The sequence below is a fragment of the Emydura macquarii genome, unplaced genomic scaffold (assembly GCF_026122565.2).
Source record: "Emydura macquarii macquarii isolate MOO-44397 ecotype Brisbane River unplaced genomic scaffold, CSIRO-AGI_Emac_v2 contig_2846, whole genome shotgun sequence".
NCBI classification, from domain to species: Eukaryota; Metazoa; Chordata; order Testudines; family Chelidae; genus Emydura; species Emydura macquarii.
In genome coordinates, this window is record NW_027132983.1 from 3,544,783 (window position 1) to 3,563,143 (window position 18,361).

The window sequence follows — 18,361 nt, forward strand, 5'->3', positions numbered from 1 at the left end:
AGCCCGCCAGCCAGGCAGCGCAGCCAATCGGCGAGCAGTTATTCACGCTACCCAATCAGAGCACGTCCAACGGGCTTCCCTCGGTACGGCAGCCCTGGAGGATCAGATAGAGAGGAGAGGGGAGCTGCCGGATGTAAGGGTTCTAGCGATTGGCCACTAGAGGTAGTTCTGTAAGTATGTATGTCAGTGATTGGCTACGCGCTCTCGCGAGGTATAATAGCTGGCTGGGGCAGCCTCACTTGACTGACCGCTGCCGGAGTCGAGTGCCGGCCTCAGCGGCTGCCACCAGCCCCCCCCCCCCCCCACCCCACCCCCCTTCCAGCCCGGCTGCAGTTCAGAGCCGGTTCCACCACCACGCCTGCCCCCTCCCCCCCGAGACCCCCCCCGCACCGCCCGCCGAGCGGTGAGTGACCCACGAGGCACCCTCGGGGGCGCGCGCGGGGGGGGCCCGGAGCCGCCTCAGCGCTCACGGCTGCGCGCTGTTGTAAGGCCTGGAACAGCGACAGGCCCCGTTTCCTGCCTCATCGCTCCCGCTGCCCCGTTGTTTCTAGGCTCTACCCCGGCCCTCGGCAGTGAGCTGCTGCCCGCTGACATGGATACAGTGTGGGGACCATCTGCATAAAGAACAACCCCCCCCCACCTTGGGAACAGTGTGACCTCTTGACCTCTCACAGACTTACCAGGTGACATCACAGCACATGATGCAGATGGCTAGTGACATCACAGCCTGGCCGGTGACATCCTGGCACATGACAGTACCTGGCTTGGTGACACCACAGGGCATGAAAGGATCTCCCTGAATGGCATCACAGTGCTCTGGGTTGAAGCACTGTGGTGCAGCATGGCATACCAGAGCCTGATTTATTGGTACAATGACACTGTGACCTGATCTGGCAGCATTATAGTGGCATGACACAGTAGGGCCTAACCTGACAGTATCATGGCATTGTGACATTGTTTGGCATGTAACGTAGAAGCACCCATGATGGGTTCTGGTAGTGTGTGCCAGTGTGTTGCCATGACACTATGACAACATCACAGTGCCATGATATGGCCTAGTATTGCATGGAAGTGTTTTGATGTCTGGATATGTTGTACACATATTCCACCCTTATTTGATTATATATCCATTATATGGTGGCTGATGTCCTGTACCAACTCAATATATGGGAGTGTACACTTTATACTATATTTCAGCAATAATTGTGCAAAGAAGTATATATGTTATGAATTTAAGATTTTGCAGGATGGATGGTGTGTCCCACAAATGGAACGTTGCTCCTTAAAATTAATTATCCTGTATTTTTCATAGTTTTTCATTTTTCACATTAAACAAAGATGGTTACCCTCATTGTGACTCCTAGCTCAATCATTGTGGAGGATCACCTTGAGACTATCTAGATGATTCCAGAAATATTGGGTCTTGTGGTGACCCTAGCAGAGCATTTTGATTTGTATGACTTCAAAACTGAGGGTGTATGGTCTTTTGTTTGATTGGTTAGAACAAACTGCATAAAAAATAGGTGAACATGACATCGCACAGAATAACACTTTAATACTAACCCTAGGTATTGTTATTGCATTAGCAGCAGCATATGAAGGGTGTTAATCATGCTCTCATCATGTTTCTCAGTTCACTCATTTTTTTCTGAAAGGGGATTGCATGATCAAAAATGAAAGCATACACAATAGAGAGACAGGACTGCAAGTAATTCAGGAGAAACAGAATGGTCTAACATTTAAAATGGGAATGGGAGTCAAAACTGGGTTCTTTTTCCAGCTCTTCTAATGATTTGGTGTGTGTCCGTGAGCAAACATTCAGGCCAGATCTACACTATAAACTTTTGTTAATATGATGATGTTGATTAGGGGTGTGATTTTTTTCCTACATTTCTATTTCTGCAAAAATCCTTGTGTAGACGCAGTTATACTGGCATAAAGTGCATTTACTGGGGTAGATTATTTTGCTTGGATAACCACTATAAGCTAGTTTGGCAAAAGCACTTTCTTGCCAGTAGAAGCTTCATCCACACTTAGAGGGTTTACTGATATGGCTATATCACTACAGATATACCAGCAAAACCTCTTCTAGTGAGAACTAGGCTTCGATCTTTGTGTATCTCAGTTTCCCTTCTGTAAAATGTAGATAATATTTCTCAATCTTTGGAGATCTCTGGGTGAAGAGTGTAAAGTATCATTCTTTGTATCATATCTCTATCATTCTCAATATAATTTCAACTCTGTTAATTTAGTCAATGACTAACTGTAGCCTTCATGCAGATAAACTGCTCCATTCTTAAAATTTCTGTAACAAAGCATTATTTCTTTTCACTTGCTCATGGCCTAATTTTGATCTTAATGTGTTTTGACCCTTCAGGACCCAAAAGGGGGGCCCTTAGAACATCTCTCATTCTCCAAATCCCACTTCTCTTATGAAGCAACACAATGTCTTCATGATGGAGAGGAGTGGTGTGAGGACACAGAAGTGCTCCCTGAGAATTAAAGAGGAGACAGGACAGCTGCCCTTAATTTTCCAAAAGGTAAATATAAACAGGACAGTCCCATAGGAATGTAGGTATTACTGAGAATAACATTTTTATGGAGTATGATTAGCAACTTTTTGCTTTGTTTACTTACTTTGTATTTGATTAAGTAGTCAAAAAAAAAAAAAAAAAAAAGGAGGAAAGTTATGACTTTTTGTATTGATTCTCCAAAAATGGATAGCTAGTAGGATAGCATGGATAGCATGTTGCTTGTAAGAAGCATACTGGACTAGGGGTTGGCCATATAGTCCAAGTAATAGAGAAGCTTATTTGTTATTTCCACATGAGGTAGGGCTGTTTTATCTTTAAGCATACCTCTTCTCTCTTATGCATACTTACACAGAAGACTAATTTTTGCAAAGTTCATCTGAGAAGTGTGTTGTCTTTCAGTCAAACCTATTTTGCAAGTCCTTTACACTGTGGAATTTGTCTAGCTCACCTATACATAATCAGGTGTGAGGAGTTTGAATTGTTTTAACATTTTAACATTCAGAGGCATATGTCAAGGCACTAATAGCCGGAGTTTTTGCTCTCTTAACTTAGTTGTTAAATATACTTATTTTATATCCTATTATGCATAAAACAAAGACACAAAACATTTTATAAATCTGCACAGTATGCTTTAAAAAAAAAAAAAAAAGCTGCCACTTGACCCTAAAAACTACATTCACTCTGTAGTGGATGTGACATGTTAGTATGGAGTATGGTGGGGTGTCACACAAAGCTGTACCTGGCATCTGACCTACAAAGAAACTGAAATACAAGGAACAAAAGAAATAGCTTGAGGAATGTCCCCCAATAACTTTGTTGGTAGTGTTGTTGTAACCACGTTGGTCCCAAGATATTAGAGAGACAAGGTGGGTGATATCTTTTATTGCACTAGCTTCTGTTGTTACAAAAGACAAGCTTTGGAGTCATCCAAGCTTGGATTGCAATGTCAACACAGCTATTTTTAGCATGCTAGCATGAGCCCTGCTAGCACTAGTCTGTCTATGTAGGCTGGGAGGCTCACTTCTAGGTAGAATAGCCATACCCTGAGTGTCTGAAATTGTCTCTGAAATATTACCATTCTCTGACAAACCAGGGACTGGGAGATGGGGAATAAAAAAAAAATACTTGATTTATAAAAACAACTGTCAAAAGAGGAAAGCCTACTGGCAGTGAATTGTGGCAGTGATACATACTTTACAATCCTTACGTTGGTATTAAAAGGTTGTAGGCTAAAAGCAAATGTAGTAACAAAAATACCTGTCATGAAAACCTCTGAAAGCACTGTACAAATATGAATATACTTAAGCCTTACAACCACTCTTCCTGTGTGTTGGGTAAATATGTTAATACCTGTGTTACAAATGGGAAATGAATGGGGGATGAATGTGTTAACAGAGAGATCCTGTTTCAGAGGACCAAGTACTCACTGGCGAAGCTTATACCCTAGATCCTAGGATATGTAATAGGCTTTCCACTTCTAACTTCTTACGTACCTCCTGGGGGGCTATTGGGCTGAGTTCATTGTAAATTAGTTTGATAGCCTTGTATGGAAGGATCTACAGATGTGAAAATATTAAAGAAGCAAGGTTCTTCAAAGATTTAACTATGTGCTTAATTCTACGTACATAACTTATGCAAGTAATGGGACTAGTTGTGTATTTAAAATTAAGCATTAAACATTCTCAGGACTAGGACCATAGTGAAAAAACAAAGCTAAGGGGTATCAAATGTATTTAATTCAAATAGCAGCTTGAAGATAATTGCTGTGTTTTCCTTTTCAATGTTTTATAAAGTGCACAGAATTTCACTTTAAAACTTGAATATTTAGGCTTGAACAGTAGTATGCATTATCAGCTGGTGACGAATCTAGCATAACAAGCTTAATAGTGAATATTTTTGTTTTTCCATCTAGTGTAAGAGTCTTATTATTACTTTGTCTCAACGCCTCAGTCAGAAGTTTTATTCCTGCTTATTATACTCACAAGGGTCCTGAAAAGTCTGATATTTAGTATACCCAAATACACTCCGTGGATGACATGAAATGAAGAATAACTTTAGGAATCATCAGAGATGAGGTGTCATTCTCATACACAGGGTAAGAGCACAGATTTGCCCTCTCCATGCTTTCTAGTAGTTGGTTGTGCAGTGATGCAGCCTTGAAAGAAACTGCCTGCCCTTTGAACTGTGTTTGTATGGAGCTTAATGGTTCATGCCATAGTGGCAGTTTTTCCTTAGAAAGAAGGGGTTAGGAGAAGGTTCAGATCCCATTTGGTAAAGTCAGTTTGCTTTTAATGGTACAATGGCAAAAAGAAAACACCCAGCACCATCAAGCTGTGAAGATAGCCAACCACCCTACTACTCTTTACACTTTCCTCCCCTGTGCCTTCCCCCTTATGAATTGACCTTTACTTTTAGTGTCATATTTCAGATTAGATTGTAAATACCTTGTACATTTGTTTGTATAGCACCTAGCATGATGGATCACTGACTTTGATTGTGGCTTATGTGCCCTACTGAAATGTAAATAAGAAAAGTGCAGGTGTTAAAGTAATGAACACAAATACTCTGACTTGCACAAAAGATTTTATAAGGACATTTTGATAGACTAGGAAAAAGCCCTATGCCTGGTCTATACTGCAGGCCACTGATGGCAGTCAACGGGAGTTATGCAAGCTATGCAGAGTAAATTGTGTAACTCCCGTCGATTTCGTAACTTCCCTTTAGTGTGCTGTCTCCACTGTGCTGCGCCAACGGGAAATGCATACCCACTGACGCAGCACTATGCTCTTTGGGGAGCTGGTTTTATTAAATCAACTTCTGATTGAGCAGATCTTCACTTCCACTCAATCGATTTGGATATGTCAATTTGACCGTGGCGAATTTGCTGCTGTCAGTGTAGACATACCCCTGGAAACTAAATTTTCCCTAGCAGTGAATAACAGCAGCTTCTCCCTATAACCTGCTAAGTAATTCAACTTCTTAACAATGGAACTTTTTACTACATGGTCCTGTTAGCCTTCTTATAGCCTCACCTCTATCAAAATGGGCCATGGACCTCCCACAGGAGCATCCAAATAAGAGGACAGCAAAGCCTCTCCTTTTGAGGGTGCTAAGTGCCAGATAAGTGTGGATAGGTTTTAACCTCAGTGACAGTGTGTTCTCAGGTAAATATCAAACTAAGGAAATCTCAAAACTGTGTGTAGGAAACCAGAATGACTATCCTGAAGTTGTATAAGAAAAATAGAGATAAAAAGCCGCCTCTGCAGCTCTTCATTTAGTCCCGAAGATAATTCTGACTTGGTTACCTTTCTTTAGGAAGATGAGGTCCCTTGTATGCAATCTAGTTGTAAAGATCAGAAAAAATCTACTGTTACATATAAGGGTTGCCAAGAGTATCTTTATCTTGTTTTTAAAAGAAGCTCAATTTGTTAGTATTGTATTGGGCAGATTGGGTAGTTGATTAACTAATTTCTATCAGAATCTTCTTTGTGTACTGCTCTCCAGCCCACATACCAAGGAGAAGCAAAAATGGCAGTCAGCTTATTTTCACCCCTTTGAGATATTCCTTATTAATTATAGAAAGTGTATAATGGTGTTTCAGTTACTTGAAATATCTTAGAACTTAGTGTCCTGAAGCTTGAGTTTATAAGCAGATGCTATATTGCCTTTGCTTCTAATTAAATAACTGACCTATAAATAGTTGCTACTGAACAACTTCTGCTCTCCAAGTTCATTCCTGGTACTGTGTTAGATTACAACTGAATTAGAATTCTTAAATCAGTGTTGTTTCAGCAGAGTACTGTAATCTTCTGAGAATTTTTTTTCCACAGAAATACTTACTAATTAGTCTTTTATCTAAAGAGCACTTCACAATATCAGCAAGTATTATCCCCATTTCACATATGGTGTGTGTAATGAGTTCTGCCTATAGAAGCAATAAAATGTATGGCCCTCTAGTTAATAGTCATCAACTGTTGCTGTCAGCAGCTCAGTTTCTGGCAGTGTAAAAGCTCTTTTAGTTAATCTTTAATATACATCAGAGTTGGAGTTTGAGTGTCTTAATTTTTGGAATGGCCTTTGAATTTCTGTAAAGTAGGAAGGATAATTTTATCCCCTCTGAAAATGGGCAGGAGGGAGTATTATGTGGACTAGTTTTCTTCTTAAAACAGCAGAAGCAGCTTCTCCAAACCCTTCTGTACTTTGGGGCATAGATATTATTTGCAGGGGTAGGGGGCTTGAACGCTCAAAGTAAGCCTTTAGTGGTCATATTCACAGGAAAATAAGTGAATGAGTCTGTTTAATCTTCATTTTAGTGCTGTGGGATTTTTTTTCACCCTTTGATTTCAGAGGAAGCAGGCTGACTGTGCTCCATTACTGCATTTCTGTAACCTACCTGACTATTAAGTTTTTGATTTAACTTGTTACCTCACTGAGTTCTTGCCTACACCAGAACAGGTTTGGGGGTATAGCTAGTGTAAACACAGCCTATACCAGCAAAAGAGAGGCATGTATATAAGATATACCAGTAATAGGATATATTTGCCAGTGGAACTGCATCTACGCTAGGTTTTTTGCTGGTATAGCTATTAGGAATGTGTGTGTTGGGGGGCGGGGGGGGGGGGGGTCTTGCAATTCCATTAGGACAGGAAGTGGTCACTGTTGCACTGAGTTAGTTTTCAAAATAAAAAAGGCTTAAATGTCTGTAGTGCAATCATTCCAGTTTTTTGGTCATCTGTTCTTTGTCTTGTTGCTTGTTTTACAGTATTAGTCACCATGGATGGGTTGGGTAGTATTGACCTTTATAGTTGAGTAAGCAGAGGGGAACATTGCATTATTCTTAAGTTATCAGTTATATTCCATGGTTACAAATATTTAGTATGTCCAGTTTCAAAGCAAATAGGAGTTTGTCCTATTAAAGGAAGGAAGCATGTTGTCTGAAAATACAAAACCAGGGTTGAAGAGATTTTAACAGCAAACTTAGTGCAACATGAATATAATAATTTCAATATTTCAGAAGGCAGAGTGGCGGAAGCGAGCAAAAATAAATTGAGATTAGACTAGAATTCAGTTACTGTTTAGTGAGAAAATTCTTTCCATATTTGACTTCAACTACAAAGGACTCAAAAAGAGATCTGTTCACTTCCAGTACAAAGTGGAATTGTGTTGTCTTAATGATATAAGACTTTCTTTTTGATTCCCCGTGCCTTATACGCTTGATGAAACAACCTTTTGGGCCTGAAATTTCATATCAATTCTAGGTCAGAAAAGAGGTTTTCCTTCCAAGTTTTAAGATAATTGGGCAACATGTTCCGGAGTAAAGGAATGTGGGAAAATCAGCAGCTCTTCTCTTCCTGAAAAATTAATCTAACATTTTTTCCCCAAGTTCACATGCTGTAAATATTATAAATGTATTACTTATTGATCATCAGTAAACTAATGCACTGGCCTGGCTGAAATTTTGTTGGAGTCACTATTTTTAGTTCTCAGTGGATTTTATAACTTCTGTTTTGCGATTTTGTATGTCCATATTTATTGCTACAAATCATAAAAACCTAGAGGTATAGCTAATCTTCTGTAAAATCCACAGGTGCAAATCTTGCAAGACTTAAGTTTCATGACACACGTAGCTAGATGTAATGTGCAAGATCTGTACATCACTAGGACAGGCAAGAAAGAGGTGAAGAGATTAGGAAAGGGAAGAAGACTTGCCGCACTCTGAAGAAATTGCTATGGCTTCCATTATTATGGTAGGGCCCTCTAGCTGGATCTCATTAGGCAGTATAATATGAAAAGAAAGCAGTAGCAGACTGTCTTTCTTCCAGAGAGGAAGAAATAAAGCCATCTTTCTATTCTCTCTAGGAGAGAACTTAAGGTAGGAAGTCCTGGAAATATAAGGCCATAACAAAGTCTGTAAAGAGAAACAAAATCTCTCTCCAAATGAGGCTCTGTTGAGGGTGGCAGCCAGTAAAAGAGATGAAGCAGCAGCTTTTGCTGGGCCCTGGAAACAAAAAGGGCCAGTGGCTGCCCGAATTTAGGAAAAAGAGACTGCTTCTTGAACTATTGCATTTCCCCAGGGACAAGGTTTAGAGGACCTGTTTAATTTTCACTTCCATGAGAACAAGGAACTCCAGTAATCCCAGAAATAAGGTCCTAACATTATTTAATTTTCTTGAAACAAGTGACTGGATGGATTATTTCCACATTCCACTTTAATTATGAGGCTGTGAAGACCCTTGTGTTTTTCCCCTGAATAGAGGGTATTCTTGTAACCCTTTCTGAAGATACTGTTTGTTTAATAAAACCTGATTATACCTGAGACTGCTTAATACCCTGGCCATTTTCTGGAGACACTGAGATGGCCAAAAAGTGCTGTCATCACGTGGTTACTGTCACGCTTGAGTTCAGGGACCTGGCTCAATTTATGAGCCATATGGGATGAGCAACTGCAGTTCATGACATACAGTGTCACCATTGAAACATAAAAGACATTTCAGTGAAGGTTAGTCACTATCACGTACATGGAAACAAACCTTTGCTGGGGTTCTTGTGCAAGCTACAATTTGCATCAGAGTAGCTAACTTTTGCTCCACTCTTCTTCACTCCCAGTCGCTGAGCAGCTCTCAAAGCCTTTTATCACTGATAGGAAAGGCTAATCTTCAGCCAAACCCTCCCACTACCACACAAAACTACTAGCTCTACTCCTTCATATATGCCATCATTAGATTAAAGTGAGGAGCTTGCCCCACCCCACAGCTGCTCAGCCCAACCCTGACCTTCCCTAGTGATGGCCATTGGATGCCTTTACAAACACACTCCTCAGTCACAATCAAGGGAGCCAGCTGTCTATCTCCTCTACCTAAGATGGGTGAAAAGCAGGTTACTGGGACAGTTAGGGGGAGAAATACTACAGGAAGAGGGGGTTGCAGCATGTAACTCTGCCAAAACTCTGTCCAGGCTTTATTACAAACTTTGGGCTTGTAATAAAGCCCCAAATCAGGTATGTTTCACTCTTCTTGTACAGAATGGAGAAAATACCCTAAATACAGGCTACATATCTACCCTGTCTCTCCCTACAGACTTAGTGCCTCAAACAGTTGCAATGTAGACTCACGGCCCTTCACTTTTTTAATGACATTGCAACTAAACATCTGGTCAATATAGCACTTTTGAAACTTAAGCATTGTTTATATATTGAATAGGACAGACCTGCATTTAATGTAGCAAGTGGTTGGGATCTCTGCATATGTGGAGAAAGGACAGCAGTATGGACTGAAATTAAGTAAACAGAGTTCAAAAGAAAATCCAGACACACTCTCACATGAAAACAAGCCCATAGTTCCTTTGCATTGAAGAGAAACCTTTCTGCTCTTTATTATGTAACTAGACACGGAGATACTGCTCTTTAAGTAGACATGGATAATATCTTCTCTCAAGTTTCTCTTCCTTTGCAAGACGTAAATTACCAAGTAAAAGTACAGCTAGATTCTAGATCTTGAATCACTCTGTAAAATGTATGCGATAAGCTGTCTTTCAAAACCATTCATGGTTGTTCTACTTTATATCTTTTTCAGTCTGGCTTCAGTGAAATGTAACAAGTGAGCACTTGCCTAGCAATGTTTCTTGGGAAGCTTTCTAGTGTAGATAGGATGTGAGGAAGGTTGGGGTGGAGTTGTGCTGAGTTGTGAAGATGTGAGGATAGGGCACTTAAACTTGATATATACGTGGTGAAGGCAAGCTAAAAGAGGATATGACATGGCAGAGTGTCTGAGGCTGAAGACCATATCAACAACAGTATCGTGTGTAGACAAAGGAGGCGGGGGGGAAAGGAATATTTGACATCAAAGTTCTGAGCCTCTATGTCAGAAGATAATGAAATTTTCTCTATGTAAAGTACACTCTGGCTGTATGCCTGACTGAAAACTAGTAAACATCCCCGGCCTATTCCATTACAACACAATTCTTGCTGTGTCAAACGAGCAAGATGTACAAATGAGGTATTGAATTGTGCTTGTAAGGCTGATATCTCATTGACCATAACCATGTTATCATGGAATAACAAGTTACTATATAGTAGTAGTGAATAACATTGTGTGCAGCTAATAGACTTCTTAACAATGCTCCAAAAGTATTGTTCCTGTCATGAGCTAGAAAAGCTAATTGGATATATTTTTACTCAGAAAAAGTTTTTTGGTCTTATGTTGTGGATACTTTTTCAGTGTTTTTACCGCAGCTGAACAGACTGTAGCTTCTACTCTACATAATCAGAACTCCCTCTAGGATGTTCCTATTCATTTTATAAGGGTGAGCTAAAAAGGTGTTTTAAAAAGTTATAGTAGGAATAGAAAATGAGGTTGGAAATATGTTTGGGCATGAGGCCTTCTTTAATTCAAAGAGTTAATACAAGCTTGACTGTCCAAAGGGCATTAGGATTTCTGTTTCTTATTTTTCTACATTCTTGTTTATGCTTCTGGAGCTGTAATACTATCACAAACCTCTTAATTGACAACATTTGAATCCAAATTGCAGGGACTTATTTTTAACTTGCAGACCAAACAACAGATACCTTTGAGGTAAATAATTGTTAAATCTCATTGTTGTGGGTTCATCTACAGCTGACCCTAAAATCTACCTGTTGGGTGTGACTAATACTTGGATAGAAGATGTTTCCCTATTAAGTTGAAAACATGATTTTTCTTTCCACCCGCTAGATAAAAATCAAATAAATCCCAGTAATTCGGATTTCAGTGTTTGCTGTTAGGTAACTGCATTACCCAGCCCGATGACCCCCCGGGGCTCTCTCAAACTGTCTTTTGTCTGAGGCTGAAAAGAATGGACGATGTGGAGGAGAAAGGGAGAAATAGTCGGGCAACATCACAGTTACTCTCTGAAATACGTTTGGTCGTTTTGGGGGGTAGACTAACGCAGGCTTGTTAAAGGAGCATTCTTAAAGAGTGTGAGGTCTCCCCCCTGCCGTCCAGCTCACACAGGGAAAGCCCTGCAGGGTGCAGTCCCTCACTGTGTGTAAGGGGCCCCCGCCCTCCGCCGCCTGCACGGGAGGCGCGTGTTCGAATCCCGCTGGGCAGGGACTGAGCGCCGCGGGCCGGAGGAGAAACCCGCTCACCCCCGCCTGCCTTGGGGTGCGGGGAGCTCTCCAGGGAGCCCGTCCAGCTCCAGCGTGTTTCTCCAGCACCCTACACCCGCCACAGGATGCGCTGGAGGCGGGCGGGGGGGCGCCAGTCCCGCGGCATACCCTAGCCAGTGAGCGGGGCTTGCCTCCCACTCCCAGCCAATCTCGTGGCCGCAGTTCACGTCCTCCCGCCCCCTTTCAAAGAGTCTTTGCTCGGGCTCCCCAACGTCTCCTTCTCCGGCCGACACAAACAAACGGCGCTTTTATTTCCACAGCTAGCGGCCAATCGGGATTGAGGGGGTGCTCTCGGGTTCGTCCCTCTCCCCGTCTGCCAGCCAATCGGGGTGCAGAGGCCGTTGGTGTGTTTTGGGGCTGGGAGGCCGTTCTCTGTGACGCAATAGGTGCGGGGCGGTACTATTGGTCCTGATGCGCCCCGCCCCTCGGAGGGGGTTCCCCCCCCACTGTTTACTCGCGCTCTGTCGTCGGCGACCCTCTGTCTCCATCCCCCGCGGCTGCAGCAGTAGCAGCGTCGAGTGGGTGGTGGGGCCGGCCGTGCGTCCCGCACCACCCAGCGGCGGAGCTCTGCGCCGGCAGGGGGCCAGGATCGTGCGCGGGTCCGGCGCCGGTCGGACCGCTCGGTCACTCGTGTGGGGCGCTGAGGCGGCGGAGAGCGGGGCCGGGGGTCATGAAGACGGAGATCTCCACGGCCGCGGGCTTCATCACCCGCCTGCTGCGCACCCCCGGCGGGATCGGCGACGAGCAGCTGCGCTGCTTCAGCGAGTCACTGCAGGAGGCGCTGCGAGGTGCGGGGGGACGGGGCGGCGTCGAGGGTCGGGGTCGGCTTGAGCCGAGTTCGGCGCAGCGAGCTTCAGAGCCCTTGAACTGGCCCTGCCCGCCTGGAGAAGTCCGAGCGGCCCCAGGCATGCAGTCCAGCTCCCCGCAGAGAGGAGCCCTCGCCCTCTGCTCCCTTTGTCTCTGCCCCTCGCCCCTACGGCGTTCTCGGTCTGTAGTCGTCCCCTTGTTCGGGCCGGCGGCTGTTTGGTGCTTGGGACACCCTCTCTCCCTCCCCGGGCTGTGGCTGAATAAACCCTCCATTTATTAGTATCCCCCTTTCCCAGATTAGTGCTGGGAATCCCTGTGCAGCTGGAGGGCTCTTCCTGAGGGGAGGGCAGGGGGCTGATTGTGTTGGAGTTGCCTGGCTCCCATTGTGCAGGCAGTAACGTTTCTCCCTTTTTCTTTGTTCCCTCGCACAGATCATTATAAACACCATTGGTTTCCCCTGATGCCCTCCAAGGGCTCAGGGTACCGATGCATTAGGATCAACCACAAGATGGACCCCTTGATAGGAAAGGCAGCAGGCATGATTGGACTGAGCCACCAGAGACTCTTCCAGCTCCTACCCAGTGAATTGACTCTTTGGGTTGACCCCTTTGAGGTGTCCTATCGTATAGGAGAAGATGGATCTATCTGTGTCCTTTATGAAAGCCCTCCTCCAGGTGTGAAGACTGCCAAAGCTCTGGAGAGTAGAAACAGCTGTAAAGAGGAGTGGAGAATTGGCAGATCCAGCCCTTCCAAGAATTACAATATGATGACAGTTTCTAGTTAAAAATTAACATTCCTTGTACAATGATGTATGTATGTATCCCAGTTTCATAATGAAGTTAGATGATGTAATTGAGATGTTGATTTTCACCCCATAGCCATTAAAGTTGTAGTAGTACTGCCAAGTTCTTTGTTGTGGCCAAGGGCTAATGTATAAGCAGTTCTTTAAACTGCATGTAATTTTCTGGATTGTATACTGTAAATGAAATGTACAGTCAACTGATTGTTCTACAGATATATATTTTGACAGAATCCTGGGCTATTTGTAATAAAAAGAAAAGTAACTTAATTCTCTTTTTACAGTGGATTTTAGTTTATAATAACTCTCCCCAAGATTCCTGTACTTCTTGAGCAATCACTTCTAGGAAAAAACAGAACTCTAACCAACTGTAATTATATATCTCTCCAGTGACTTGCCTGTACAAACTTTTCTCAAGGTAATAAAAATACAGCTGCAAGGCACAAATGACAAATATAACTTTCCTGCTAAAATATTTCATGACAAAGTCCTATCATGCCCAAACAGCTTTCAAAGAAGGAGTTGGGGTTCCCTGTAAACTTGACAGTCTTGGAGCATAACAGTACAGTAGAGACATGCTCAGACAATTCTGTTCATCTGGTTTTCAGTAAAATATATTAACTCTCTTAACGAACATAGGATCTTTTTCAGAAAATCTATGGTTCTTTCATCACACCAGTTCACCTTGACTTGGTTTGATCCATAGACTTCATTCCCCCCCCCGCCCAACTCCTCAGATACAAATTTTGAGCAATTAGGAAAGCAGAATACATCTTAGTAAAAGACAAGGTTTATGCTCCTGGTTGTCTGGCTGTGGAATTGTGAAAGTGAGTTTTCACTTATAACAGAAAAATGTCTTTAGTACAGAGTAAGAGTGTATTCATCTTAAAGCAGATGGAAATTTTACAGTTGAATGTAGTAATGTCTCACCTGTATCCTCCTATTTTACAAGTAAGAAACTAAACATTTACGGTACTAATAAATTCCTTTTAAAACTTTATATTTTATGCCATGTTAATAGTTGTTTTTTAAAGTTTAATTTGGCAAAATCATGCTAAATAAGATCTACGGTATTTTATCAATTACAAAAAGTTTGATGGAAACACTGGTTTTAAAAAAAGTAGGCTTAACAGCCTGCCAAATAGTGCTACACAGGAGATTTTAGTATTACGGCTTCACCAAAAGATAGAGTGAAATTGTTTTGATGTTGTGGGTTGTTTTGTTTTTTAGTAGTCATAAGCTATGAATTTTAATAGAACCTTTGAGGACTGCATATAGAAAGTGTTCATGTTTTCAGTAACCCTGTCCTACATTATAGTTACGTGGTTAATGAAAGGGAGCTTTGTCTACTGTTAGCATGTCAGCCATCAGCCTTGCGAAATGTCTCATTAACATGGTAAAACATGCAGTTGAGGGACAAGTCCAGGCAAATTAGAAATGGTCCTTGTAACTCAGCTGAAAATAATCCATTTCTGTTTTGGAAAAGCTGGTGGGCTTTGTAACTGCTGGTTATATCCTAATTAACTAGGTGATAGAGATTTTATGTAACAGAAACTGTTAATCTGAACAGAAAGCATAATTGTTAGTCTTTAAAAAAAAAACCTTAAATATTAACATATAGTAAAATAACTGTTTTTGCTATGCTTCTAATATGCCATTTCTACCACACACAAATATAACAGTCAGTTCTAATTAGATGTTTAGTAAAAAAAGTAACTGAAAAAGAGAAAGTAGACTAAAGAGTTTCTAGAAGAAGTTTTTATTACATATACTCCTAAAAATATTTTTGAAAGGCTATACAGATACTGTATTTTTGTTTCCTGATGTAAAATTACAAAATATTGTTCTATGTTTTAAATTCTCAAAAGGGTATAGTTATATCAAGTTTTCATTAAATGGAATTTTAGAATATAAAATATATGTATTTATAGATATATAGAGATATAGTTTGTAGATGAAAGTTGTGTTAGAATGGTGTTTGGTTAGACCAAAACTGACCTTGTCATGTTTATATAATTGGAATGATATATATATAGGGTGAGAGTAGACACAGTACAGTCAACTGTTTCAGCCTAAGATGATGTAATATTACACTTCTGGTAGGTTATCCATTAGGAATTGTCTGATAATGCTGAGAACTGTAGTATGATTTTCTTGTATGGTAGCACTGTCTTTTGCATGGAACTGCACAGCAAAGAATTGCAAAGAAACAGAATTGGGGCCAAGCAGGAGAAGAAATTTGGAAGAGAAAGGAAATAAGAGACCAGTTTCCGTAATCTCTGGGTTCCTTCAGGACAGTCTCTCAGTGGCTGGAAAATTATTATTTCAAGCTATGAAGTACTGGCTAGTGCTTCCTCCCTGGGTGCTAGCTAGAGAGCAGCAGATACATTAGCTTTTTAGGACATTGGGTGCTACCTCTACTGCAGAGACAGTTCCATTACTGTGGTTTGACATGCAGACAAAGAGTATGAAAAAAGGGAAATGGCAGGCTTCATCAAAAAGTTTTTCTTGCATGTTGCCTTTTGTGAAATTCTGTAGTGGAAAGGTGGAGATAAACCTGAATTAATCCAGTCAGTACATGTTTTGTTTGCTTGCTAAAACAGTAAGTTCTTACGGAAAAAGTCTGCTTTGGTGCAAGGCTATTTTAATTATTTTTAAATTAATTTTAAAGGAGCACACTTTGCCATCTAAATTGTGAGTTCTAAGAAGAGTGTATTCACATTGATGGTGTAATGTGTATAAAAAGTATTTTATACTCTTTAAATAGTAATTGATGTTCACATAGTAATATGAAAAACAAAGTACTGCATAATTTTTCACAGAGGATATCACCCTTTACAATGTGACACAGATACTTAATTGACTGCTGAAATACTACCATTTCTTGAGTGCAATATGGCAGTTGTTCAACTTCACATACTTAGGCTACACATTGTAAGACTTCATCTTATTCTACTGACTGGAGGGTGAAGGTAGGGAGCCAGAATGGACTTTGGCTAAGATGTTTGTGTTTACACCTCATGCGTTTTGAAGATCCTTCTGCCTTTTTTTCAATGCCAAATGATGGCACTTCTGATAGCATAATGCTCTCATCACCATGCTGGAGCATTGGTTCATTACTCATTCAGAGGAAGTGTGTATGGGAGGCTCCCGCCACTCCCAAATTAGCTGTATGTGGGAGTTCTAGGGTAGTCAAGGCACTGGCAGTGTTTTGTCTAATCTTGCTCAGAGCAAGAAAGAAAGAGCATAACGTGCTATAACTGATGACATTTCAAGTATACTTGTGCACTTTTGGCCTACTGTGGATGTTTAGGAAAGGGCAGTTAAGGTTCCAGAGTAATGGTGATTACAGGAGGAGCTCTAAAAGTGTATGTATGCCATTTTGAGTAACTCTGTGGAAGAAGTGATTACAGGAGAAACAGAGCTGGAGAGGGAAACGGAGAGAGGAAAAAGTGTAGTTTCAGGAGAAGCACTGATTTGTTTCTCCAACATATTGCTTTGAGATAAAATAACCTTGTCTTTGTTATGTACTACTAATCTGTCTGGGTTCTTGATGGTAGTGACACTTTATGGAGAGGTCTATGGTAATTTTAATTTCTACCCTAAGAAGTGGCAATATAAGACTTACCCCTACTCCAGAAAAAAACTAAAAATATTGGGGATAGGAATTCTGTGGGGAGTCAATGGAAATAAAGGCTCTTTCTTCTCTAGAATATGAATTTGCATCCTGTTGGTGTTGGAAACAACTGAAAGCTGGAGCTATCTAAAGGCTGTTCAGTGAATTCTGTGAAATGAGATAATGGTCTTCATCAATTTCCACGGGGACAAGTTTCTGTATCACAAAAAATATCACAATTGGCATTGGCACCTTTGTTGGCTGTTTAAGCAGAACAATCAAAGTTTGAAAGAGAGTGAACTATCTTCTCGCTCCCAAGAGCAGTTCCTCCAGATGAGGATTGGTGCATGTTGACATCGTGGAGAAGGGAAAGCTTGTACTTCTGCTAATCTGGAAGTAGAGAGAGGAATGAGTTTCTAAGACTAGTAACTTGGCACCTTTCACTAGAACCGCATTCATTTTAATTTTTTAAATTGTTATTTGTACTATGGCACAAGAATCAGGGCAAACTTGTTTGGGACAGAACAGCAAAAGTCCTGACTTCTTGAACAATCTTGTAGGGGACTGAATTTTCTCCTTTAGTATCAGGTGAATACGTTGTTCTTCATTCTAACATTTAACATTCTGTAAATTATACCTTAAGGGAATGGCTCTTTTTAGCTTGTGACTTAAGTAATCTTGGGAGGTGCTGACATAGTTTCATTAAAATTGTACCTCATGAAAGGATCTTTCTTCTGGACAGGGCTAACTCACGACTTACTATGCGGTTCAGCTGCCCCTTCATCAATGTGACCAAATAGATCATTGTGAAAAAAAGTCAGAAGCAATGAGATGGAAATTAAACTGCAGTTAGTGATAAATTTGATTTTGTGATTATATTAAATAATTGACCTCTTGATTATTTACATTCATTGTTCCACAATCTCATTAAAAGAGGCTATATGATATCAATTGTTCTGCACAGTAGCCCTTGTTAAAACAGTATTACAAAGGAAGAAGAAGGGGGGGGGGAAATGACTATTCAGTTAAATTAGATACCTACCAGTGTCTGAGTAAGCTATAATAAAATTAATTCATCAGCTTTTGATTTGAGAAAAGAAAACCATATCAGAAAATGTCTTCTTTAAAATTGATTTTAAACAAATCTCCCATGCTAAAAAAGTATGTGAGATAAAGAAATAAAATTGCAATACAGGAGATAGATTAAAGATTTAAGTTTCAAGAAAACATTTTTCCCTGTCAGAAGAAGCAAACCAAACTTCACCAAAGTATAAATACAGATCTGAAAACTGCTGTAGACTTTGCAAGTGTAAAATTACAGCTTTAGGTGCAAGCTTGCTAGAACACAAACCCTAACATTTATTAGGTGTATATATTTCATTATTAACCATTAGAAGCAGTCTTAGAAAACAGTTTTTATCTTATATAATGCAGATGAGCAAAATTTAGAGCTTGATCCTGAA

General features: G+C 41.0%; 1 protein-coding gene and 1 long non-coding RNA gene across 2 annotated transcripts in view; both read left to right on the forward strand.

The window, feature by feature from the left end:
* Window positions 1-426: 426 nt before the first annotated feature.
* LOC137166396 (uncharacterized) overlaps window positions 427-18,361 on the forward strand; it is a 33,084-nt gene continuing 15,149 nt past the window's right edge. The window contains exons 1-2 of the long non-coding RNA XR_010923685.1: window positions 427-683; window positions 2,378-2,540. This is a non-coding gene — a long non-coding RNA (uncharacterized lncRNA). The remainder of the gene's footprint in view (window positions 684-2,377; window positions 2,541-18,361) is intronic.
* LOC137166395 (protein BTG1-like) lies at window positions 11,699-14,282 on the forward strand. Its single transcript, XM_067568103.1, has 2 exons — window positions 11,699-12,464; window positions 12,915-14,282. Exons 1-2 carry the CDS (start codon window positions 12,347-12,349, stop codon window positions 13,265-13,267), a joined length of 471 nt encoding a protein of 156 aa, XP_067424204.1. The 5' UTR covers window positions 11,699-12,346; the 3' UTR covers window positions 13,268-14,282.